General features: G+C 41.8%; 2 protein-coding genes across 2 annotated transcripts; both read right to left on the minus strand.

Moving 5' to 3' along the window:
• Positions 1 to 491: 491 nt before the first annotated feature.
• Positions 492 to 4693, minus strand: LOC115797486 (E3 ubiquitin-protein ligase TRIM39-like). The gene is made up of 7 exons (XM_030754067.1): positions 4555 to 4693; positions 3726 to 4309; positions 3498 to 3593; positions 3183 to 3416; positions 2823 to 2970; positions 1395 to 1421; positions 492 to 1295 (listed from the first exon to the last, which is right to left on the minus strand). Exons 2-7 carry the CDS (start codon positions 4302 to 4304, stop codon positions 757 to 759), a joined length of 1623 nt encoding a protein of 540 aa, XP_030609927.1. The 5' UTR covers positions 4305 to 4309; positions 4555 to 4693; the 3' UTR covers positions 492 to 756.
• Positions 4694 to 5414: 721 nt separating this feature from the next.
• LOC115797030 (uncharacterized) lies at positions 5415 to 26533 on the minus strand. Its single transcript, XM_030753512.1, has 15 exons — positions 26301 to 26533; positions 23845 to 24287; positions 22040 to 22231; positions 21778 to 21873; positions 17887 to 18120; positions 16700 to 16847; positions 15332 to 15358; positions 14445 to 14980; positions 11695 to 11759; positions 9647 to 10658; positions 8154 to 8249; positions 7826 to 8056; positions 7060 to 7207; positions 6930 to 6956; positions 5415 to 6838 (listed from the first exon to the last, which is right to left on the minus strand). The coding sequence occupies exons 1-15, from the start codon at positions 26302 to 26304 to the stop codon at positions 6285 to 6287; spliced, it is 3813 nt and encodes a 1270-aa protein (XP_030609372.1). The 5' UTR covers positions 26305 to 26533; the 3' UTR covers positions 5415 to 6284.

A 26533-nucleotide genomic window follows, 5' to 3' on the forward strand; every position in this document is an offset into this window, starting at 1 on the left:
ACAGGATTCAGGTGATAGTTATTGTTGTAAGTAAGTAAAGTTTATTTATATAGCATTTTTCACAGACAGAAAAGCGCTGTACAATAATTAAAACACAATATCACCCCCCCCCACCCCCAGAAAACACTATGTTAAAAACATAATAACATTACCATATTAAAAGAAAAAGAATAAAAATAAAGTCAGAAACCAGAAAGCCTGGTTAAACAGAAAAGTTTTCAACAATTTTTTAAATGATGCCACAGAGTCAGCTAAATGGAGCTGGAGTGGTAAACAGTTCCAGAGCTTTGGTGCCACTGCCTAAAAAAGCTCTGTCCGCCCTGGTCCTTAGTCTTGTATGTGGGACAACTAAAAGACTTTGATTTTGTTGTGTGAGAGACTGTTGACTTCTTTTTTTTTAAAAATTTTTTTTTAATGTTTTTAAATGCCTGGATCAATTTTAAATATCAGATTTATATCGGTATCGGCCGATATCCAAATGTAAAACATCGGTATCGGACATAAAAAAGTGGTATCGTGCCATCCCTAGTTGCAATGTGCCAAACAGGCAAAAGGAACTACAATCTGCAGGTAATTATTAACTTTAAATTGATCATTTCCGAATACCTTTATTGATGGTCAGATTCTGGAGCAATTCATCTGCTTAAGTGCAGTGGGGTGAAAGGTTGTTTTTATTATCTTAGAAAAGCCCTAAGTTTTGACTTTACACCTGTTACTATCATTAAAGTTCACATTTTGACTGTCAGAGGAAGTGAATTAGAAATAAAGGGAATCCTTGATAATCAAAGGCTCAGATTTCTTTGCCTTACTGTGCAGATAAAAGTATGGGAAGAGTTTCTCTATGTAAAACTCCCCTGTGAAAGAGTAAATATGCAACTTCTCATTCACATCATAAAACGAGACCCTGCCTTCCGCATAGTCCAGGTAAACTCCTATAATCCTCGGCCTAGGGCAAAGGTGGAGAACTGTGTAGGCTGTGCAATGAACATGATAATCAAACCCCCTTTTCCCTATGGCAAAAAATCCATTTTCTTTTTTCAGAACAACCCTCCCTATTCTGTTTACACTTTCCGTGGCAACACCCACATCCCAGTTGTTTCTCAGGCCCACTTGGACTTCCCAGTAGTGGCGGCCAGAGGTGAAGCCCTTCATCCCCAAAACCATGGGACAGTCAAACCTCCAAAAGTCGTCAGATGAAGAGGGGCTAGCTGCCATGCTGGAGTATTTCAGACGTTTCCCAAATTCAGTCACCATAAGGCCCTCGCCGGCAGTGAGCGGGTCAAAGGTGACTGATTCTAAAAAGACGATACAAAGAAATGTGTTCAGCTGGAGCTGTCATCCCTTGTAATTAATTTTGAGAAGCAAACATACATCTATAAAATCTATGATCTCACCTTTATATTGTCTCATTGTGGTCAATTCTAAAAGGAGACAACATCACAGTAAGGTAAAGCTTATAAAAACATGGTGTCTCAAATTGCAAACTTTCATTATTACGCTTGCATTAACAAAACAGCTGAAAGAGCAGCAGGTTATGAGTATTAATGCACAAACAGCTGCATAGCTGGGATTGAACTTGAGCTGGCCTCATTTTTTTTTTGTCTGACATAGCATAAATCAATAATATGCTAGTGTGGATACACCAGAACAACAACATGCAGTGCCAGGATAAAATTAGATAAGCTCTAATTTATTTATCCCCAAAAATTGTGAAATAGCTGTGTTACCTCTGCCCAAATGTGAAAATATGATTATGGTGTAATCATAACCATGGACTGTATGTAAAACATGGACATAGCTGCTGCGATGTCACTACATTTGTCAGTGAAGTCCCATTGTGAAGCCCTAAGCTGAGCATTTTGACCATCATCGCCGTGTTTTGAAACTGGATGTTATAACTGAAGGTTGCATCTGACTGAGAAATCAAGGGACACTGCAAGCTCAAAGGGTAGCAACCTCAATCACAAGGTCACCTGCCACAAAGCACTCCCTGCTTTATGATTCTATTATGGGAACTGAAAATGAATGTATTCAATAAAATGCGAATGTAGAGACTGAGATTACAAACTCTTCAGGAAACAGTTTACAAAGGTCATACATTGGGTGAGAGGTCATTTTCCCATGGACTTCAACTGAACTTCTTTTTGCAGCTGGAGGCAGCTGCCCCCTGCTGGTCATTAGAAAGAATGAAAGGTTTAAGGAACTTCTGCATTGACTGTGTTGAGTTTCAGACCTGAAGGCTACATCCATCTAGGGTCACAGTTGGGCTGGAGCCTATCCCAGCTGTCATGGGGCTAGAGGTGGGGTACACCCTAGACAGGTCACTAGACACCATTCATTCACAATGGCCAATTTAGAAATCACCAATTAACCTAACGTGCTTGACTTTGGACTGCAGGCGGAAGCCAGAGTACCCAGGGTGCATCCGTACAGGCCTGGTGAAAACATGAGAAAGACCACAGAGAAAGACCCCTACTGGCCAGTGGATTTGAAGACCCTGAAATTAGTTATATGTCTTATGAAGAGTTTTCATCCAACTGGAGGAGGCTATATTTTCAGAGCAGATGTCAAAGAGCAGCACATTTTTTTATGGCAGTGATGTTAAATGTGCTTCTGCGTTGTTTGGTGTTTGCACATGCTGAATTGTTGGCTTCACTGCAGAAGAATTGAATTTTATTTGTGCACAGCAGCCAGTACAACAATCAGAGTGAAAAAAAAAAAAATTTACTATACTAAGTTACAAACAGAAGCATGCAAACTGAGAAAATGTACAAAATGATAGAAACATCTTCACAAGCAAGACAAATGCTGCTGATATTTACCCGTGTTTGTGGCACTTTTCAGTTCTACTTTGAAAGTGTGCACAAGATGAGCCATGGCTCTCCTCACCGTCTGCACACACAAGTCTGAGTAAACCTTGACGTTGGACCAATCCTTGGAGGTTTTAATATTGCTCAGAGCCTTCAGAGTCTGAAATGATTCATAAGGACATGATGGTGAGTAGCGGCTATTTTTGGTTGGCCCTTTTTTGGAGACGGGGCAGGGGTGAGTGAGGAGAAGATGCAAAGGGATGGAAAAAAGATGTGCAAATACCATAAATTTGTTGCACCCATTTGGCTTTTTACATAATGTAAATGTATAACACTATGAGATGTTTGCAGTTCATGGCCTGTGCTGCTTACCTGTAGAAGCCAGAGGTGGTCCTCATTTTGTGAGAGCTCCTCCAGCTCTGAGTGTTTCCTCTGCAGTTCTGTGATTTCCTCGTGCAGCTCTTGAATTATGGCTTTGTCTTTGTCTTGTGACTTTCTGAGTTTGGTTTGAATGTTTGATTTCAGTTTGGCCTGCATCTCTTGTACTTGAGTTATTAGATTATTGAATAGCGTATTGCTGTCTGTGATCACTTGGTCTGTTTTTACCTACAGTATAAAGAAAACCACATCATTGGTTAACATTAAAGTGACAAACTTTGCATGTGGAAAACTTGCCTTAATACTCACAGTGCATAATTTGGAGGACTCAGTAAATTCCTTTATCTTTTCTGTTCTCTCCTCAATCATCAGTTTGATATTTGCCCTTTGGGAGTCAATATTTTCCTAAAATATATCATTTAAAAACATAAAATGGGATTAAGCAGTCGTTTCTTCATTTATGGTGCAGCATTCTCGTAGGAGATTAATTTAAAACATAATTTTAAAGTAACAAAGTAAAATTCAGTACTGCCTTACTCTCTGCTGATCCGCCTCCTCTTCAACAGGAACTGTCTCGTGGTCTTTGTGGTCTGTCTCACTGCACAGTTGACAGATGCACAGCTGATCATCTCTGCAGAAAACCTCCATTATCCTCTCATGTTTCACACACATCCTCTCCTCCAGATTCTCCACCGGCTCGATCAGCTTGTGTCTCATCAGAGAGGGAACTCTCTGGTGTGGCTCCAGATGGGCTTCGCAGTACGATGTCAGACACACCAGGCAAGACTTCAGGGCCTTGAACTTTATATCCGTGCACACGTCACACTTCACTTGTCCCGGCGCACCGGTGTTTTCAAGCGTCTCCACCTTCCTCTTCTTGATTTGGACTGAAATCTCTGCGATGACAGTGTTTGTGGAGAATTCGGGCTTTACGTAGAATCTTTTATTGCATGTTGGACAGTGGCATAACTCACTGTTGTCCCAGTGCTGACTGAGGCACGTCCTGCAGAAGTTATGACCACAAGGTGTGGTGACCGGGTCGCTGAAGACGTTCAGACAGATCGAACAGAGGAAATGATCCTCTGGCAATGAAGCAAGGAAACTCAAAGCTGACATGATCTCTGTGGACAAAAATATCATTTACATTTCTGTTCTTTCAGGCTTTTTATGTCATATGCTGTTAGATAGGCATTTGGAACCAAGCTTATTTTTTTGGCTGTTTACAATGAGAGTCCTGACACACCCAGTGAGTCATAATCACATGAATCACTTTGCTTGTTTTAATTCTGGATCACATACTTACAGTTATGCCTTTAGAAGCAGAAACAAAAGATAAACAGCAAAACTTTATTTCAAATTGCCTCACCTGACTCTTAGTAGTTCAGTAGTTCTTCTGTAAACTCGAGGACTGAGCTGCAGATTGCATGCAGATAGGCAAGGTGCTGCAAACAATTCAGTACTCGACTCTCACATGAGAATTAATATATGTGAACCTTCAGGAGCTAGGAAAGCTCCAGTTACTACAGTGGGCGTGGTCATGCTACATCATTTTGCTGAAATGAAACTTAAAAATGCATCAGGAAAATAGCATCATATGGGCATATTTACTGTTTAATTATGCAATTATGAATTTAGATAATGAAAATCCAATTTTTTTTTGGGGGGGGGGGGGGGGGGGGGGGGGGGGATTTGTGAAACACACTTTTTACCAAAAGTTGTATGAAAAGATACACACACACACACACACACACACACACACACACACACACACACACACACACACACACACACTCTTGTGACCAGTGGCAGACTGAAACAATACTTGAATCCATCAGGACTGTCCAGTTCACACAAACCAAGACTGCTGTCTTTATAAGTATAATCTAATTGTTGTTTTGGGCAGTTTCTGTTTTTCTTTAAAACACTGTAAAAATATAAACTTTGTTTTATGTTAAGTCTCTTTTTTGGCTATTGAATCATACTTAATATCAAATATACAGATGTGGAGGGAGTGTATGACCAAGAGCAATTACACAATTAATTATCATATGGTGATGATGATTAAATGGTGCATTTTCAGTGTATAAATACAGCCCTGCTACTTATTTTTCCACCTTATGTTCACCTTAGAGGAAAGTAAGCCAGTCTGCATATGAACCCACCAAATAATTTAAATACTTAATTTTTATAAGGTCTTTTATTCTTTATCAGTGCCTCAGCAAAGACTCTCTTGGAATACATCAATATGAGGAAATACACAAGATTTGCTTAATTTTATAAATGATTATCCATCTCATTCTGTATGCATGCTCCTGTGTGTGAGGTTTGTTTTCTATGTGCTGTGTTAGCTCTGGTCAAGCTGTCTACTGAGCGCAAGCTAAAATGGCCTTCATGCCACCGGAAAATTTCCCGGTGGGTCCTGCGGGCAGGCCACCAGTGCTTGTGACTGTAAGGTCGAGAAGACATTACAATAAATTTAAAGTTAAATCCAACAGTTTGTTAGCTTAGTTTAGCAAAAGGCCTGGGAACAGGTAGAAACTGCTAGCCTTTATTAAACAATGCTAATCTTCCAGTCCTCCTAAAGTTCACCAAGACACATGTTATACACAGTTTGTTTAACTCATGCAGGTAAATACTTTTGAAGACACGTTCCTGTGTTACCATATTACTGAGCTAAAGACCTGCAGTTAAGTAGATTTTGTGACTTTTGACCATGTGTCACCATCTTTACAGTACCAGCTAACTCAACTACCTAGCTCCTTTAGCACACTCACATTAAAGTGCTATCTAGTGTCCTATTAAACTTTCAGCAAGAAAGTAAATGTACTTACCTCCAAAATATAATTACTCTATTATTATGATTTTATCTTCCCTTACACCCATTTTTTTTTAATGCTAAGCTAACATGAACACACATTTAATGGACAAAGAAGCTAGAAATAGTAATCCTCTTACCTGACCTTCTGCAATAATGCAAACACTTTGAGGTTTCAGTTTCACAAGGCTGTTGGCAATAAGTTCACATGATCTACATTTAACATATTTAGCTACACTATACATGTAATTAAAGCAGGTATAGCTGTAGTTTTTATGTCCTTAGCTTTGCTTGATCAGATGTTTCTCATTCACAGGACAGATGACGATGGTGTCAGAGGCTTTGTCGCAGCAGTACAAGTAGAAAAATGGAAGAATTTTCTCATTGAAGGTATCTTCGAAGGTGTAAATGTGTGTCCGTGCTCTCACATCGTAAAATGACACTTGGCCCTCTTCGTAGTCCACATACACACCCACTCTCTTGGGTTTAGGGTCAAGGGACAGTAGTAACGGTGGGGATGTTGACACTCGGTACCCCTGGCCTTTCTTCATGGCCAGAGCCCAGTAGCCTTGGGTCATGCTTACGGAGATCCTGCCCTTTCTGTTGACAGAAGACCTGGCCACACCTAAGTACCAGTCATCCTTTTCCCCCACCTGGACTTCCCAGTAGTGTCTGCCAGAAGTGAAGCCCTCCCGGCCTAGTACTATGACCACTGTGTCAAAGCGATCGGGGTGATCTGGGAGGTCCTGCCAGGCCCCCAGGTGTCTCACCTGATGTCTGTCCTGAGAGAGCTGTAGCCACGGGTTGGCTGTGTCAGGGTCAAGAGTGACATCCACTGCAGGGGCACGAGACATAACAGAGGATTTACTTTGTTGGAGAGTTTAATGATGAAAAACAAAGAAAACAAAAATAAGTAAAAGCTTTACCTGTATATTTCAGTATTTTTTTGATCTCTGTAAAAACATAAGACAACATTGTCTTAAGAGCTTCCTCCTAAAGATGATCTTAAAAAAAAAAAGAATAGTAACAAAAGATAGTTTTAGAATGAACTCCTACCACTGTCAGACAGTTTGTCAATCATTTCAGTCAGCGTCGCTTCCAGTTTGGACACTGATCTCCTGATCATGCCCACACACGTGTCAGTGGGAACACTGGTCTCAGACCAGTCTTTTACAGATGGGGGAGTGCTAAGGGCTGGGAAACTCTGCAGACAGACAGAGCACAAGAAAATAATCACTAAAATAAGATCACCATAATCATAGTGACGTTTCTTCTTCAAACAGGCTAAACCATCACATAGATTTTAAAGTTTCTACATAACTGAGAAGCAAATAAAATGGCTGTAGGATTGTTTCCAAAATGATTAAGAGACTGGAGACACAAATCCTCTTTGTGGTTGCATCAGGAAGGGCATCTGGCATCAATCTATGCCAAATGAAACATGCAGCACAAATGTATCGTCCCCTTGTGACAAACCAGTAACTGAAAGTTTTTGTTTGTTTGTTTTGGGTTTTTTTTTTTTTGACTTCAGTCTGCAGTGCAATTCCAATATGTTTGGATTGCACTACAGTGCAGAGCAAGAAGAGGGCGCTGTTGTCACATAATTGAACTATTAGAGAGTATACTGTAAAAGCTGCCTGATTATTCTGCCTAAACAGATGGTGGACAAAATGCTGGAATTATTTTACCATAATGATCCTTTGAAATTAAACAATGTAGATAAATCTGAAACACATCCATGGCCTTAAACACCTCACACAGTAAAAATCTCAAACTTTTCCCTCATCCCTGACACCAAGCACTGAAACAAAACCTCTTTCACCTTTAAGAAGTGAATGTGGTCAGTTCGAGCAACGTATTCCAAGTCGGCGTTCCTCCTTTTTAGTTCAGCGATTTCCTGTTCCAGTTCAGCAATGAGGCCTTGAGCCCACCTCTCCGTCTGCCTCTGCTTCTCCTCGATGACCAAAACCAGCTCGGCCTGAGTTTTCTGGATGGAGCGCACCAGCTCCGAGAAGACCTGCATGCTTTCCTCGACCTCTCTTTGAGCGCTGGCCTGAAAGTACAAAGCAAACAAATCTATACTGAATAACCACGTGAGTGTAAACTGTGATGTGGGCCTGCTACTGTGATCTGGTTCCATCTGGACTCACTTTATTGAGCTCCACAGAGTGTTTGATTTCCTCCACCTTTTTCACTCTGTCCTGGATCATCTGCTGGACGTCTATTCCTGTCCTCTTCAGCTGCGCCTGCACAATATCGTTTCACACAGGCATGAAACATGACAGGAATACACGCGATGATGTGAAAGGATTTCTGATTCTTAGCTGTAATCATTTTTTCATTAGAAACAGGTAGAGAAGGTAACATCACAGATACACTGTGGAGCAGCTCGCTGTAGGCGCAGTGGCCGATGTGTTGCACTAGAAAATGATCTCGATGTTAACATTTCTTAAAGTCCTGAAAGGTTTCAATTCAATCTTTATAAACATCTTTTGACCATTTTGTTCACATATTCTCAAACTTACGATATATAAATGCTAACAAACAGTTAGCTGAGGTCTGAGTGCCATCTGAACTGATCCTCTCTTCTTGGCAAGAAAAAAAAAAAACCCCTCTTCCTGCTGTGTCACGAGGATGCTTAAAATCAATGAAAACATTTTGCTCTGCTCCCAACACATGCATAAATATTTCAAATTTCATATTGGGAGAATGAGAGAGAACACAATCGCATATCTGAGTTTTAATATAAACTTCCTCTTTCTCAGAAGGTTGGTGTGATATATGATGTCAAACCTGTGGAATCACAGTGACGTTAGTAAGTCAACTTTATTTATAAAGTGCTTTTCACGGACATTAAGTAAAAAAAACGTACAACAAAATAAGTAAAAACTAGGAATAATCACAATAATTGTAAATAAAAATACACTTAATAGCAATGCAAAACCATGTTATAAACAGGATTTTAAAAAGCCTCATAATTAAACAATAATAAAGGAACGTAGTCTTGGGGCTACAGACTGAAATGTTCTGTCTTAAATCTTGTACGAGGAACAGCTAATTCATTTGGAGCCTGCAAGCCGCAGTGCGCTTAACAAGAAGTTGAGATAAATAGTTTGGAGCTATTTATTCAGACTATTTATCTGCATAAAGAGTCTGAATAGACCATTTAGTGTTCTGTATGTAAGTATGAGATTTTATCTGTGACATAATTCACCTGATTTGGACTGTCCTAAATAATACTGTGTGCGCTGTATACAAAAAGGTGTAAACAACATATCAGTTTCCCATCTCCAAAACTGTGATTTCTACAGGCCTCCAAATCTGCTGTCGGTACTTGAAGCATCTATGTGCTTCAACATTGAGCTACACTCCTGAGAGTCCATATTTAAAGAGTCACAGAACCAGGTATTTAGCCTAAATATTTTGACCTAGGTCAAATTTTTAAATATCCCTTCAAAAAATGATGCAAAAAAACAGCCCTACTGTCATCCCTTACTATCTTTCCACTTTATTTTTTTAGGAACCGGTGGGAGGCAGTTGATGAACTGACCTGGAGTGACTCGTAAATATCTTGAAATCTTTTCTAGCACAGATAAAGATTTGCTCCCTGTCCCACATTTGGATGGCAGCGCATCTGTCTCACCTTTTTCTCTGTCCATTCTCTCTCCACAGGGACAGTGTAGTGCGCCCTGTGGTCCGTCTCAGTGCAGAGGACGCACACGCACACTTTGTCCTTCTTACAGAACAGCTCCAGGAGCCTCTCGTGTTTTGGACACATCCTGTCCTCCATGTTGGCGACAGGCTCCATCAGCTTGTGCTTAGTGAACCTGGCTGAGTGCGATTTCAGATGTTCCTCACAGTAGGAAGTCAGACACACGAGGCAGGATTTGACCGCCTTCGGCCTACCTTCCCCAAGGCAAACGTCGCACTGGACTTCCTCCCAAGGTGTAGATGGGAGTGAAGAGAAAGGAGGGGATGGTAAGGTTTGAGGAAGTGAAGAAGCAGAGATTTGAGGTGAGGGTGGGGGCGATGTTTGGGGCAGGGGAGGTGGTGGACCTTGTGCTGTGGCTTGGACTGTCAGTGGAGGAGAGGTTTTAGGTGGTGACACTGGAGGGATTAAAGGTGGTAAGTCTTCTTGTGGCCTCTTCTCTCCTTGTTTCTCCTTCAGCCCCTCTTTCTTTCTCCTCTCCTCCTCTTGCTTCATCTTCAGCTCCTCTAGAAGCTGCTCCTTCTGATCTTTCTCCAAAAGCCTCTCCTCATCCTCCTTTTTCTTCCTTTCTATTGTCCACTTCCTTTCTTTCCCTTCTCCCTCTTCCCCGCTTCCCTTCCCTTCCATGCTTTTAATCCTAATCTCCTTGAACTGCTCTGCGATTTCCCTCAAGACGGTGTTGACGCTAATGTCGGGCCTTTTGTAGAAGGACTTCTTGCACATGGGACACTGATACAGCGGACTGCTTTTCCAGTATCCCAGGATGCAGCTCTGGCAGAAGTTGTGTCCACAGGGGATGGACACAGGGTTGGTGAAGACGTCCAGACAGATGGAGCAGTGCACCTGCTCTTCAGAAAGGTTCCCAGTGGTGGCCATTCCTGCACGGCGGAGAGGCAGGGTCATTTTCAGTGCAAGCAACCAGCCTTTGAATGGGGCATCAAACCTGCTGTGATATTGAGGTCGCTGGGATTAGATGGCATGATTTTACTGGGGTCATGTACATGCAGATCTACCAAGCAAAGCAAGATGGGACTCATTTTCAAAATTAGGCGTTATGAATTATCAGGTAAATACTTTTGCATAAATGAGTCCCTCTTAAACTTGGGGAAATGTCGTTAGATCTTTTTAACTGTTTTTAGTTGATTGTTTGTTTTACTTTCTAGAACTGGACCAATACAAGTTTTGAGCGCGTACGTTCATAAATTAATATACAAATATAAAGCATAGACAGTCTTTCGTTCAATCGTTCATCATTCTTTATATATTATAAAATATTCAAACATCTTTTTTGCCCTCTTGTGGACAAATGTTGTAACAGTGACACTGCATTTCTATACTGCAATATTTTGAGCCTAGAAATGTATACATAAACATCAGGATAACTACAATAAGCTTACTGTATATGAGAAGATAATAGTTACTAGAAATATCACATGAAGCTGAATCTTTAACTCCTGATCTTTTCTTTACAAAGTAAATTGCAAAATACTTGAATTTAAAGTGAATGATTATGCATGCATGTATACTGGTGCACTGTAAGTGTGTCTGTGAAGCTGCAAGTAAACAAGTTTGACCTATAAGACAAGCAGCTTCAGGCCTACTGTAGGTGTTCGTGACAGACCAGTTTAAGATTTTTCCAAAAATACTGGCGCACCGCATGACCTGCGGCGCTGACGTGCTTAATCTTTCTTATTTTGACAAGTGAACACCTAATGCCTAAAAATATACAAACTTATAACTACAATTGAAGTCTTTTCTTGAACTGTGTTTGAATCTATAATTAACTGCCTGCAACAGAAAGAAAAGTCCTTATCACAGGTCAGAGCTCTTTTGAATCCAAATGCTATTTAAGAAAAAAACATCCAACAATACTCCCCAAAGAGATATGTCTGTGCACACAGAAGCAGATGATACCCTGTGGAAATGAAAACACAGCAAAGAGGTGAAGGGAGAGACAAAAAGCAGATATCTGGGAAACTCACCAGAGAGCAGCTGCCTGGAGACTCCACAGTCCACTGACACATGAGACAGGCTGTAACCGCTGCCCCTTCCAGTCCCCCCCCCCACACACACAAACACACACTCAACTCAGACCCAAAATATACCCCGCTCTCTCACTCTCCATTTAACCTAGCTACAAATACTCCCTGGCCTGGCCGTGGCCCTCAAAGCTCCAGGAGGAATAGCTTTAACCCTTCAGAGAACATGGTACTTGTGTAGTACTTAAACAGTACTTACATGTTGAGGGTTTCCATTTTTTATGATAATAATATATATATATATATATATATATATATATATATATATATATATATATATATATATATATATATTTATATATATATATATATATATATATATATATATGTATGTATGTATGTATATATATGTATATATATATATGTATGTATGTATAATATAATCATTAGTGTCTCAAGCTAAAAGGGTAAGAAAAAAGTACATTATGGAGTATTGAGGTATTGAGCTGCAGTTAGCTTAGCATAATGATAAGAAGCACAGACAATATAAAAACATGGACGCAGCTTCAGGGTTGAAAAAAAGCCACCAGAGGAGATCGCTGTGGTTGCAAAAAAGACTTCCTGGTTTCCTATAGAAGGCTATGATTTCTGTAACACAGTTCATGGGCTCCATCACTCATTTTGGATCTTATTGAATAAAGATAGGGCAGCATGGTGGTGCAGTTGTTAGCACTGCTGCCTCACAGTTAGAATAACATCTGGGAGGCCTGGGTTCGATTCTAGTGTTTGCATGTTCTCCCCGTGCTTGCGTGGGTTTCCTCCCACAGTCCAAAGACGTGCACTTACTGGGGTTAGGTTAATTGGCTACTCTAAATTGCCCATAGGTGTGAATGAGAGTGTGAAAGGTTGTTTGTCTCTGTGTTAGCCCTGCGACAGGCGACCTGTTCAGGGTGCACCCTATGACAGCTGGGATAGGCTCCAGCGACCCTGAACAGGATGAGTGGAAGCGAATGGATGGATGAATAAAGATTTGTTAAAGAGTCTATTTGTAAATTTTGGTCACAGTATTTCAAAATAAAGGATTAACTTGTGATTGATAAGTCAAATAGTTTCACAGTCAGGTTGTCCCTCATGTGTCCCCCCATGGCACCGGTAAAAACGCTAAACTCAAGAAACCAGTGGACGACTTCATGGCAGCTCCATCCATGTTTTATACGGTCTGTGACTAAAAACAGCTTATTCTCTGTTTGCTAGCATTGCTAAAGTTCACCAATACATATCCTGTAAATATACAGCTTATATTAAAGTTTTGCAAAATGTTAAACACCTTTCAAGGTTGTGTTTATTGTCTACATAAACTCTTAAAAAAAAATGTGTGTCATTGTCTCCAGCACCGCTGTGCCCACCTGCCAGTTGCTGACAGACAGGTACAGTACCAGTCAAAAGTTTGGGCACACTCATGAACGTTTGATTGGCACTGTAGCACACCTGGATTCACACCTGGATGCAGTAAACAATGTGGCTTGTCACAGCCTAGCAGTGAAAAGTGCAGGTGTTTTAATGTTGGTTGGACTCCATTAGGAGAGCTTTTTTTTTTTGTGTATGCTTGTTTACTGTCATGGTTTATGAGATACTTAATATGACTGAGACACTAAGATATAATTTATATCAGCTGTGCTTTCGCATTATTAAAGGCATGAAATGTCACAACTTGATAAATTCCATTAAACTTCCTGGACTCTTCAGGGCAGAGGAGAGCTGGATAGAGCTGACCTTTTTCAGTGCAGCCAAATTTAGGCACACACCAATAACATTAACTGGGGTTTAATGTGATTATTAACATCCAGGTTTCTTGTTTCTTGTTAGAACTGAGTCACATTAGCAACAATAAATACGTCCTAGCTCCAGAAGCCTTCCTCAGAATCTGCCTGGGAGTGTAAGTTATATGGATGGGAAGACATTCTTTAACAAGAAGCGATACATTTTGTGTATAATTGGCTTTATTGAACAAGTTGGGGTAGAAGTTACAAAAGTATACGATCCATATAGAAATAGAAAACATAATTCCATGACCCTTACACAGGTGATTCCAGGATATAATTCATACAGTATTAAAGCATGTTCTGTTGAAAAATGCAGACATTTGTGTTTTAGATTAGTCAAATTAATTAAAGGTGTAAAATTATTGCACTGGCCACCCCATGCCATGCCTTGAGACATGCCCCTGGCCCCTTAAAACAACCACATCTATATTTGTTTTTACAGTAATACCCATAAACACAATGCACAGGTAAAAGGTACAAGAAACTTTGATTTAGTTCCCCAGGCAAAATCTCCAGAAATGAACATGCCAGCTTTACTCAACTCATCTATCACCTGACATGAAAAAGTAAGAACCAGAGGAGGAATGATTTCTTGTCCTTCACATGTTTTCACACCATAATATAGTTCTTGTTTATTGTAATTACAGTTTGATTTGACAGATAACAGCCCAAAGGAAATAACACACATCTGAGTAAACACATTGCAAATATCTGAATATAATACATGTAGTCAGTCAGTCAGTCAAAGGATTCACTTCAGAAAATAGCTGGTTTTATGTTGAGAAAGTGCTCAAAAAGATCTTTTTAATATATATATATATATATATATATATATATATATATATATATATATATATATATATATATATATATATATATATATATATATATATATATATATATATAGCCTAATGCTGACTGACTGCTTCAGCTGTGTTTAACAGGGGTTATGACGAGAGGGGCATTATTTTTCCCCTCCTGGGGGAGGCAAGGGCTGAAGATCGGGTAGAGGTTCTCACTGAAGCTATCAGTAAAACTGTAGAGATGCACACAACCCTTCACATCATAGAAGGAAATCAGGCCTCCTTCATAATCCAGGAAGATTCCAACTTTACTGGGTTGGGAAGGCAGTGTTAGAGTCAGGCGGGGTGACGCCAGAGCTTTTATCTCCCCGTTCTTCAGCCACAGGCACCAGAATCCACCGTCGGGACTCAGCTTGATCTCACCCTTGCGTCGAGCCGAAGTGCTGGCCACACCGAGCGTCCAGGCCGCCTTGCGTGACACATCCACCTCCCAGTAGTGTCGCCCAGAGCTGATCCCCTCCCGGCCCAAGACAAAGAGGGCTGGGCTGAAGCGCTTTGGACCGTCAGAGTGGGTGGATTTGCGCTCTTCAAACCTCACCTGCTGACCGTCATCGGACACGGTCAGGTTCTTCTGGGCTGTGGCAGGGTCCAAAATCACCTCAGCTGGACAAGAAAGCACAGAGTATGAGATGGGGAAAATTATTTACCTCATTATTTATTGCAGTTTGTGCTATTTAAAGAAAAAATAATGGGCTCCCTATTCCTGAACATGTCATAAAAACTGTCTGTAAACTTGCTGCCTGCCACTGGAGCAACCCCCCCCTCCCTGCTGTGAAGAAGTAGTTCCATCTTGTGGACATTTAGAAGAAATGACTGTCATGCAGGACTCCTAAAAAGAGCCCTCCTGCTTTCCTTTAACACGTTAGTTACAACTGGTGTGAGTGTGTTTCCTAGAAAAATTATAATTACATAACATGGATGTCACCCAGCTAACAGAGGAGAGGTGTTACTCACTTGAGTAGTTCTGCACCTTGCGGAGCTCTGAGAAAGAGAGAGAGGAGGAAACACAGACAGAGAGAGGGAGTCAAAGTCACAGCAGATGGCACATGTGGGTGGTAAACACACAGATCTGAAGCAGAGCTCTAAATGCTTGATACATGTGCTGCTGTCAGTCAGCTGCCTCTCCAGTGATCCCAAGTGGATGATCTGCGGCATCAACACTATCTCCATCTGTCCAACCATCTTGCATGTGTGACCGTGTGAGTGTGGTGCAACGATGACTCACTGTTCTATTCCAAAGTGCTCGTACAGTGACCTACATATCGCAGATTTGGATTTTGCACAGGATGTGTGGTTTGTATTAGACAAGGGAGGATGGACTGCACGATAACTCTGCATTCATTATCCACACAGGGATCCCAGCAAAGCCTGCTGTGAGTTTGATTTTCAGTTTAAAGGGGCTCTTACAGATACTGAACTGTATGCAGCGCATGTAGAAATGGAAATTTATGTTGGTAACTACTAACATTTTTCAAAACGCTCTTTTCCAAATGACTGCACACGCTCTACTTCGCATTTAATGCATAAAACATGATCAGTATTAATTTACTCATTTCAAATAAATCATGGAAGGAGTTCTATAAAAAAAAAAAAAAAGGGTTTGTTCAATGTGGCAACATTTAAAAAAAAAAAAAGGTATTTATTTTAATTTGTCTAGCCCTGTAAGATGCACTAATACGCAGTGAACTTTATTTGGTACACCTTGCTAATACTGAGTTGCCTTTTGCCTTCGGAACAGCTTTAAATCATCGTAGCACAGATTCAACAAGATGCTGGAAACATTGCTCAGAGATTTTGGTCCGCATTGACATGATAGCATCACGCTGCAGATTTGTCAGCTGCACATCCGTGATGTGAATCTCCCGTTCCACCGCATCCCAAAGGTGCTCTGTTGGATTGAGATCTGGTGACCGGCGAGGCCGATGAGTGCAGTGAACTCATTTTCACAGATCAAGAAAGCAGTTTGAGATGGTTTGAGCTCTGTGACATGGTGTGTTAGCCTGCTGGAAGGAGCCATCAGAAGATGGGCACACTGTGGTCAAGGTCACTTCCCCATTCTGATGCACGGTTTGAACCACAGCAGTGAGTTGCTGACATGATTGGTTGATTTAATATTTGCATTAATGAATATTTGAATGAGTGTACCTAAAAGTGGCTGGTGAGTGCATATTACACAGTATGTATTACAGTGCTGTAAGTAAGTGCGTCTTGAAAACCTGTACACTTTCACAAATATAATAGCTATAATATACTCACTCTATTTATGGACATGATGAAGCACTTAAAAATAATAATGTAATAGGTTTGGCTAGCTGCCCGTACCTTTTCCGTACAGTCTTTTAAGCTCATCCTGGAACTTGTCTATGAGGCTGCTGACCGAAGAGCGGATGGTTCCCAGATAAAGGTCAGTATTGATGCTGACCGCTGACCAATCAGTGGGCTCGGGTGAGGGTGACAGCGACATCAGATTCTACATGAAATAACGAGGTTATGGGAGGGGAGATGAATGGTCCATCAGAGTTCACAATGAACCAAATACAGTACACATGATGTCAACAGTATGTTCAGTGCTGTCCTATTTAATCTAGATAATAGGGAACAAACAACAGAGACACATTAGCACTCTGAAAGGAAAATAAAAGAGTGCTCAGTAGATGGCATTTTCCAGATGTGGTAAGTAAATTTCCCGTCCATCAAAAGATACACATCGGGCGCCTGGGTGGCTTAGTGGTGAAGCCGGCGTCCACATAGACACGCGGGTTCGCGTCCCAGCCTGGCACCGATTTGCCCGCGTGTCTTCCCCTGTATCTTTCCCCCATTTCCTGTCTCTCTCCACTGTCACAAAAAGCCGCTGTGGCCAAAAATGAAAAAAAAAAAAAAAAAGATACACATTGGTCTGCATCCCCTCAGCTTTGATGTGTTTGGGTATTTCAGGCTTCATGCTTTCACTTCTATTCATGCTATGTAGAAAACTTCTGAAGTAGCAACTTCAAAGCCGTATCTCCATTCACAAGAGGGAGCGGCCATAACAGGCTGCCTCTGTTTGTGGAGGCTTTTGATGTTGTGTCTCAAAATCTCGGAGCAAACGCAGCTGCTGCGGCCGCAGAGGTAGATAATTGGCTTTGCAATTAAAAGTAAAGAGTGTGCATAGTTTTCCACAACAGGAAAACCGAGATGCATATTTCAAAAGACATATATTGTTCGGACTTGACTGCTGAAATCATTAATAATTGTAGAAAGTCTGTTTAGGTGCAGCAGATGTTTGTGAGATTTCCACTGTCGCGAGTGGCACAGCAGCCTCCTCTCCTAAGTCTAAGCGCTGTGCCCCAAATGCACGCTAATTGTGTTTTCAGTATGTAGGCCAAGCTGGATGAGCAACTAATGAATTTAAAAGGCCAGTTATATTTAGGACATAAAAATATTTTTTTCCCCTCAAAACTTGAACCAAGTTTCTCGAGAGCCAGACCTTTCTGCATGTCACAGAGTGAACCACACGGAGCTCTCTCTACCTGAAGGAAAAGCACTTTGTCCTGAGTCTGTGCATGGGCTTCCAACTCATTGCTCCTCCTCCTCAGTTGGCTGAGTTCATTCTCCAAACCCCTGGCTATTTCCTGGGCGTGACGTTCCGCCTCACGTTGCCTCGTGGCTATCAGGTCAACCAGCTCTGCCTGACTCTGCTCCACCAGACGCTGCAGTTCTGCGTACACCTGCCAGCTTTCCTCCAGCTCCTTCTGAGCACTGGCCTGCAAAGGAAGGCACAAGAGGTAGAAGTGAATGCGAACACTGCACACCCAGAATTACCAGTGCAAACATGAGACGAGCTCAGAGTCCCCTTCAAGACCATAAACCAAGTTTTTAAAGAAATGACCATATTTTCTTAGCAAAATAGTTCTTCCAGATTACCTCGAGTCTACAAGTTACTGAGTAACATGAGTCTTTTTAAAGGAGAACTTGGAGGGCAGGTTGGGATATGAGGTAGAGACCATCCTATAACAAATATATACAACCTGCATTGTGGGAATGCAGGATCTGGGAGCTTGACCTATAGTGAAGACTGGAATGGGGGGAAAAAAAATGAAATCTAAAAATCTTCTGTGGCCCATCCGACCTTTGAACCACACAAAACTTTGAACCACACAAAACTGTTTAGAGCTTGTCTAAACATCAACCAACAGAAGTGCACGTGAGAATGCAAATGTTTAATGCAGCCAGATCAGATATTACACAGCCGTTAACCTGCCAGCTCTCTAGTACAGAGTCCCAGTTATACTGGTGAGCAGATGTGTGTGTGAATAGTCCAGTGCATTTGCCGCTGTTTGTCTTAAGAGTCGCTCTTTTCAAGCTCTTAAGACTGAGAACCTACAGACAAACGCTGTGAGTGTGCATCATACTGTACATGTTGTCTCCTGCATGCTCTACCTACAGTAGGCACCAACATCCATTTTCAGTACCGAGGCTGCATTTGAAGTGGACTACCTGTTGTTGTGTTCTATAGGAATCTTTGGACAGTATCCCAACCTAATCCTCCTGAAATAATCCCCAAACTACTTACGATGAAGTATTTCTTTGTATTTTTACTTTTCATTTAAGGTAAAAAGGTCCACCTGGAATCTCTTTACTGCCAGCTAAAGACGGCCAGATATGAAGTCAACCAAACCAAGACAAATTGTGGAACAGTAAAAGTAGGTTCTGGGGTCATCCAAGCTGTTCCAGCACAAGTGCAGCCTCACAGCACGGATTCTCCTGTCATTCCAATCTCACAAATCTCTCATGCTAAACAATGCACCGACATATACGGACACAAGAAAAGCTGTTACTCGATTTTGTGATTTAGATTTTATTTTGAACATCTTTATTTGTTGGTCCCTTCACAAAGTTCAGGGTTTGACATAACTAAATTGCACCTTACTTTATCAGTTAGAGTGATAAGAGAGAAGTGTTACATAAACATCTTCACTGAATACAGTTTTCCACATAACCGGAGCAAACCTCTGGAAAACTTGGGAGGCTTTAAGTTTTCTGCCATTGTTTTTTAAAGACTTTGACTGGACTTGTTCTTTGGTGCCTCCTGCCCTCTCAAATCACTATCTTTATTATTAATATTCTTGTTGTCTTCTTCATTTAACGCTAGCATGAATTTGCCTCCTATTTATTTATACTTAAATTTACAGTCCTGATAGCGTGCCATGTTAAGCCAAATGGTGCCTTTTGTTTCTTATTGTAATCCCTTTCAATGCTGCACTTGTCTCATCTTTGGTCTAAAGTATCTAATGCTGTATCTCTTTTTTTCCACAAGTCTCCGTCTCTCTCACTTAATGATTGACAGAGTTAGAGGCCTCAAATAAAACCAACCAAACCAGCCAGATTTTAAAACAAAACAAACAAAAAAAAAAAACAATCACAGATGTTTAGTCAGTTATCTCCTGAGTGACTCACCAAGTGTCTGTCTGCCACCTATGCAACAGGACTAACAGGTTACGTCTTCCACCAGGTCACTGGTAGCACAAACTACCAACTTATTGCTGAGTAGGTTTCAGCAGGCAGGGTTTGTACTTCAATGGAAAACGTAACCAATAAATGTCTTAAATGTTGTTTGGTATGCGTTTTATCTCAGAAGTCTATCAGCAGCACACAGTTGGACACATGTACTCATGTTTGTACAGTAAACACACTGATAACTGTGCTCAAAATATATATATGTATATCCTGAAATAAGAAACCAAGAGTAGCACTGAACCCAGGAAATTCTGCTTATCACTCTTTTTTGCATGAATAAAATCAAAACTTCCCAGCGTAAGATCTGAGAACGTAAACATAGGTCAACAGATGTACTTACTCTCAGTCTGATAAGATTTGTTACACTCACAGCACCGTTAACAGAATTGTTATGGAATATGTTTCCTTTCATTTCTTATTCCAAAGTGGCCTTTTACCTACATATGGAGGCTGGAGCTAATAGCAGGGTGTGAGAGGAACTAAAAGTAAATGTTTACACTGGTCTCACTGGTTGGACAGACTCTGATGTAGATCTGAGTGTGTGCACGCAAGACAAAAACAAATAGCACTGGTACTCCACCTTCGACCATAGAGAACAAGAGGTATGAGATAGATGTGGGAAACATCCTGCCTCAGATATGTTCTACCTGAACTGGAGGATAGGCTCACCTTGCCTTATTAGCAAAGCAAAGTGAGCCTATAATATTAGGAGTGAAACCTAAGTTCAGGTTGAATGGTTTTCGATAAACAGCTGCTGGTCTTCTCAGAATCCCCTTGAGCAACAACTTGTTCTGGATCATAAAGCTGCTTAAAATGCAAATAAAGCTTTTGAACTTCAGCTCATGAAAAGCGCTAAATGAGGGTAGACTGGGCAAATATTTAAAATGCACTTTAAAAGTATTTACAGCAGCAGCGGTTAGAATGGTTGTCAAATACAGCACAAGAGACCAAGGTCTCTGGTCTCTCTGCACAGCCACTTCTGATAAGATGCATTTGGAAATGGCGCACTGGTAGCCTACCAGTGAGCCGGCTTTCTTTCTGAGATAACAAAATGCGATCAGACTTTTAGCTGGAGAAAAGTAAATAGTTTATCGTGCGGATAAGTATATGGTGACTCAATTGAATTTTAAACCAATCAGAGTCCAGCTGAGGTTTTGAAGGTAAAGAATTTCACATGTTAATTCCCCAAACAGAAAATACCAGAATTAAGATTTTCATAATGGAAGTTTCCAATAGATGCCGAATGTGTTGCAGAACCCAAAACTTTAAAAGGAACCATGAGGTCACTGAGCACCTGAGAGGCCCGATTAGGTAAATGTTTGTATATCAGGTTTGCAAATGTAATGAAATGATCAAAACTTAGCATGTTTCATTTCTTAAGCACATTGTAACTAGCCATGATTTTAATTGACAGATTGTACATTATAAAAATATTCTGTTTAAAAAAAAAAAAACTCTTAAAAAAACAGAAACTGTACTGGTAATTTTATGGATTTTTCCTTTCATTTCCTTTTTTTTTTTTTTAAATAGTGTGTATCATCATAAGGGACCCAACTGTTCCACAATAACTTAAATGAGGAAAAAATAAGAAGGATTCATTTTTTTAAAATTTGAACTAAAAGCTTCAGACTTTATCAAATAGACAAATGTTGATAACAAATGACACAAAAACAGTTCTTAGCAGGGATGCGCTGATAACTGACCCAAACGTTGATATTGACTGATATCGGCGGTGTTGACTGATACCGGCACACTGGCGACTGAGATGAAGTTTACTGATATCGGTGCCCAACGTTTATGTTGCATCCCGTGGTTTCTGTGATCTCTGAATGTTCAACAAAAGTGAGATGAAGGGCTGAAATACGTTAGTCACCTACGAGCCATTGACTTCTCATTGGACTTACCTTGATGACCTTGATGGACTGTTTGATCTCATCCAGTTTCTTGGCTCTCTCCTTGATCAGATGCTTCAGCTCTGATCTCTTCTTTCCCAGGTTACTCTGTGAGTCGAGAAGTCAGAGTTGTGTCTTACTGAAACCAATTTTTCTGGTTTTTATATTGTAAAAATTCCCTGAAGTCTTTGCAGAGATCACTACATTTACATTCATATCTATAACTTAGGAGCAACAGATGCACATCTCCTTATTGTCATAGAGCAATACTGACCATCTTCTTCTTAAATTCATGGTCAATGGAGACGATCTCATGGGATCTGTGTGTGGCATCGGCGCAGGCAGAGCAGATGCATACGTGGTCGGTCCGGCAGTAGGCATCCAGCAGGCGCTCGTGTTTCTTACAGATCTTGTCTTCCAGGTGGAAAGTGGGCTCAATGAGACGATGAGACGTGAGAGTCTTGACCTGGAGGACAGCGCGAGGAGGAAGACAAGCATGAATGTAAGCGGTCTAAAAACATTGTTTCCTTTAAACTTTAAGGGAAATAAAAAGCACATGAACTATCCCTTTCTTTTAAGGAAAATCCATCCCATCCATCCATCCATCCATCCATCCATCCATCCATCCATCCATTTTCTTCCGCTTATCCGGGGCCGGGTCGCGGGGGCAGAAGCCTAAGCAGAGAAGCCCAAGCTTCCCTCTCCCCAGCCACCTCCTCCAGCTCATCCGGAGGGACCCCAAGGCGTTCCCAGGCCAGCCGAGATACATAATCTCTCCAGCGTGTCCTGGGTCTACCACGGGGCCTCTTCCCGGTGGGACATGCCCGGAACACCTCACCCAGGAGGCGGCCAGGAGGCATCCTAATCAGATGCCCGAGCCACCTCAACTGGCTCCTTTCGATGTGGAGGAGCAGCGGCTCTACTCTGAGCCACTCCCGGATGGCCGCACTCCTCACCTTATCTCTAAGGGAGAGGCCAGCCACCCTTCGAAGGAAACTCATTTCTGCCGCTTGTATTCGCGATCTTATTCTTTCGGTCACTACCCAAAGCTCGTGACCATAGGTGAGGGTAGGAACGTAGATCGATCGGTAAATCGAGAGCTCCGCTTTTACGCTAAGCTCCCTCTTCACCACGACGGACCGGTGCAGCGTCCGCATCACTGCAGAAGCAGCCCCGATCCGCCTGTCGATCTCCCGTTCCCTTCGCCCATCACTCGTGAACAAGACCCCAAGATACTTAAACTCCTCCACTTGAGGCAAGAACTCGTTCCTGAGCCGGAGATGGCACTCCACCCTTTTCCGGCTGAGGACCATGGCCTCAGACTTAGAGGTGCTGATTCTCATGCCAGCCGCTTCACACTCGGCTGCGAACCGTTCCACTGCGAGCTGGAGGCCCCCCCCTGATGAAGCCAACAGAACCGCATCATCTGCAAAAAGCAGAGATGAGACTCTGAGGCCACCAAGGAAGAAGCCTTCCGCCACCTGGCTACGCCTAGAAATTCTGTCCATAAAAATTATGAACAGAATCGGTGACAAAGGGCAGCCCTGACGGAGTCCAACACCCACAGGAAACAAATCCGACTTATTACCGGCTATACGGACCAAGCTCTCACTGTGGTTGTACAAGGACTGAATGGCCCGCAACAATGGGCCAGACACCCCATACTCCCGCAGAACTTCCCAAAGAACACCCCGAGGAACACGGTCGAATGCCTTCTCCAAGTCCACAAAGCACATGTAGACTGGTTGGGCAAACTCCCACGCACACTCGAATATCCTTGAGAGGATAAAGAGCTGGTCCAGCGTTCCACGACCAGGACGAAAACCGCATTGTTCCTCCTGAATCCGAGGTTCGACTAACGGACGCACCCTCCTTTCCAGCACCCTGGCATAGACCTTACCGGGGAGGCTGAGGAGTGTGATCCCCCGAAAGTTGGAGCACACCCTCCGGTCTCCCTTCTTAAAGATGGGGACCACCACCCCGGTCTGCCAATCCAATTTTAAGGAAAAGGTAATTTAATTAATCATTAACATTTTGGTTTAAATCAGTCAAAAATAAAAAGCTCAGAAACAATCTCACCTTCTTATGATGCCTGAGGTGAGACTCACAGAAAGACCCAGGGCAGTTCACGCAAGATTTCAGTGCCTTTAATTTCCTTCCAATACAAGCATCACAGGCAACATCCCCGGGCTGGGCAAACTCTCCAGTATCCTTCACTGGCGAGCTTCTCTGGCCTGTATCTGAGCTCGAATTCAGTCTGGATACATGTGAGCTGGCGCCACTAGCCACTGTGAGCCCCTGGAACTGGGAGGATATTTCAGCCAGGACCCGGTTGACGCTCATCTCAGGCTTTTTAGAGTAGCTCTTCTTGCACATGGGGCACAGGAACTTCTTGCTGTGGTTCCAGTAGCCCTGTAGACAGGCCTTGCAAAAGCTGTGGCCACATGGTGTGGAGACGGGCTCCACAAATATCTCCAGACAGATGGAGCAAGTGAACTGGTCCTCAGAGAGAGTACTGATACCTGGAAGGTAGAGGGAAGAGTGAGAAAGAGACAGGGATTTTGTAGCTAGACAAAATACTCTATGTGTTTATCATATTCAGATATTTTTCAATGGGCATTTGCCCATCTTCTAACATGATTAGAAAGGTCAGCACATAAAGCTCATCTCCACATTTGGCCTTTATTTTTCACATGCCATGCATGACTCACTTGAGTCATGTGGCGTCAAGACAGAGACGGGCACAGAAACAGCTGTGAAACTGACTAGGAAGGGACTTCAGGACAGCGGTTTAATCTTCTTACAAGTGACAGTTTTTCCTCCGGAGATTTGACATATTACATCATTTTAAATCCTGAAAACGGCTTGGTTAGGTTTAAGTTGGTTTTGTTGACTTCATATCTGGCTGTATGTGTTCTTACTGGATTAAAGTGCACTTGGAGCCCTTGAATTAGGTCACGGAGAGCCACAGAGGAGACAAGACAAAATTATATGTGTGTAATGAGGTCGTTTTGTATCGTGACCTGAAAAAAATCCTACATGACGACTAGTAAAATGATTTCAGATGTATCCACACTGCTGAACACATTTATAAGACCACCTGTCATAAAAAAGGAAATCTGTCAAAAACTTCTAAAAATGATGTTGTTATTTATGAGGCAGAGAACAAACTGAATTCACCTTTTTATATCCAAATTTGAGCCGGCACGCTGGACTCCTCTGAGAAAATGATCAAGCGTAATGTTCAACCACTAAAACAAAGTTTTTCTGTTCAGGAATCATTTGGCATGTGGTGAATGAACCATTGTGATGATTTGGGTAATTTGGTTAGTTTAGGGCAGCTGTGATGTTGGTCTAATAAATTCATTAAGCACTGTAAATACGTTTGAGTCTTACATCAGAAGATTTAATGTAGTAAATTTCTGTTCTGAAATGTTGGAAAACTAAGGGTGACTTCAAATGCAGCTGCACTTTTTTTTGTCGTTGTTGATTTTGTAAAATGGACAACAAATTGCATCATGTTCACCCATAAAACACAAACTCACAAACAAATGGCAGTAAAGCAAGGTTCTGATCTAACATCTGGAGCAAATGCAGTTTATCGCCTCGCTCTGACATGTGGATGGGGAGGCCGTGAATTGAAGCCGCACCCTAGCACTACAGGTCACTGCACCTCTGTTAAGCCTGTGTCTAACTGCTACAACACACCTCCTCATTTTTGCTGTCGCAATCTCACATCTAAACTGTGAGCGGTCAAAACAAGAATGAAACTCAATTTTCTGACTGTTTCCGGCTCTTCAAAGAGACTCTGAGCATCACTTCAAATCTACTACAGGTGATGAGCGAGCAACAGTGGCAGCAACAAACACAAATAAGTTGCCCTGTGAATGTAGGACGGTGGAAACTGTTCCACAATTTGTCTTCAAAAAAAAAAACCCCCAAAAAAACAACTTCATAACAATTTATATAAGACAAGGAAAAATCCCCCTCATAGCAGTTATGTGACATTCAGTTAGAAAGCATTCCCACTAAGTAAGGAAGTGTCTAACAGTGTCACTGTGTCCCGCGGTGGCCAAGAAAGGAATGCAGATATTCTGGACTTTCTGCCTCACAGCAGCCGCATCAAGTTTTAAACTCAGCCAAAAGGGGGAAATTACGCCACACCTGCTACAACAAACAACCTCTGCTGCTGGCATTTTATTTTAAATCTCCACATCAACAGCTTTGCTGTTTAACCCAAATCTAAATAGTTTGTTAGATACTCAGAGTTAAACTAAACAATAAAGAAGGCAGGCACCGTCCAGTCCAGACACCAAAGTCAGCTAAATAATATTAACCCACGGATACTTTTTAGGTATGAAAATACATACACTCAGAGGTATTACTCAGTTTTATCATCAAATTTGTCTTTGTGTGCCTCGTCTGCTGTAACTATAGAACAAGCTGAACAACTGAACATAATGTACACTAAACACAACATATTACGAAAGAAGAAACTACTAATAATAGAACACGTTAAAACAGGCACGACTTACTCATGTTTTCCTTTGACCTCGAACAGTGTAGTCCTTTACTTCGGACACTTTGCTGTGAATTGCACAGCTCAGGTGTTGCGCTCTTCCTGAAACTTGCAGTGGACCTCCCACTCTCAGTGGGACACACCCAAACTCTCACACAAGCCCTCCCTTTGTTATCACCCACTTGTTGCTACTGCTCTGGGTCCCCCGCTGTACTACGGAGCAGGATTTTGAGTACTACGAAGGGAAGG

The sequence above is a fragment of the Archocentrus centrarchus genome, chromosome 18, assembly GCF_007364275.1.
Source record: "Archocentrus centrarchus isolate MPI-CPG fArcCen1 chromosome 18, fArcCen1, whole genome shotgun sequence".
NCBI lineage: Eukaryota > Metazoa > Chordata > Actinopteri > Cichliformes > Cichlidae > Archocentrus > Archocentrus centrarchus.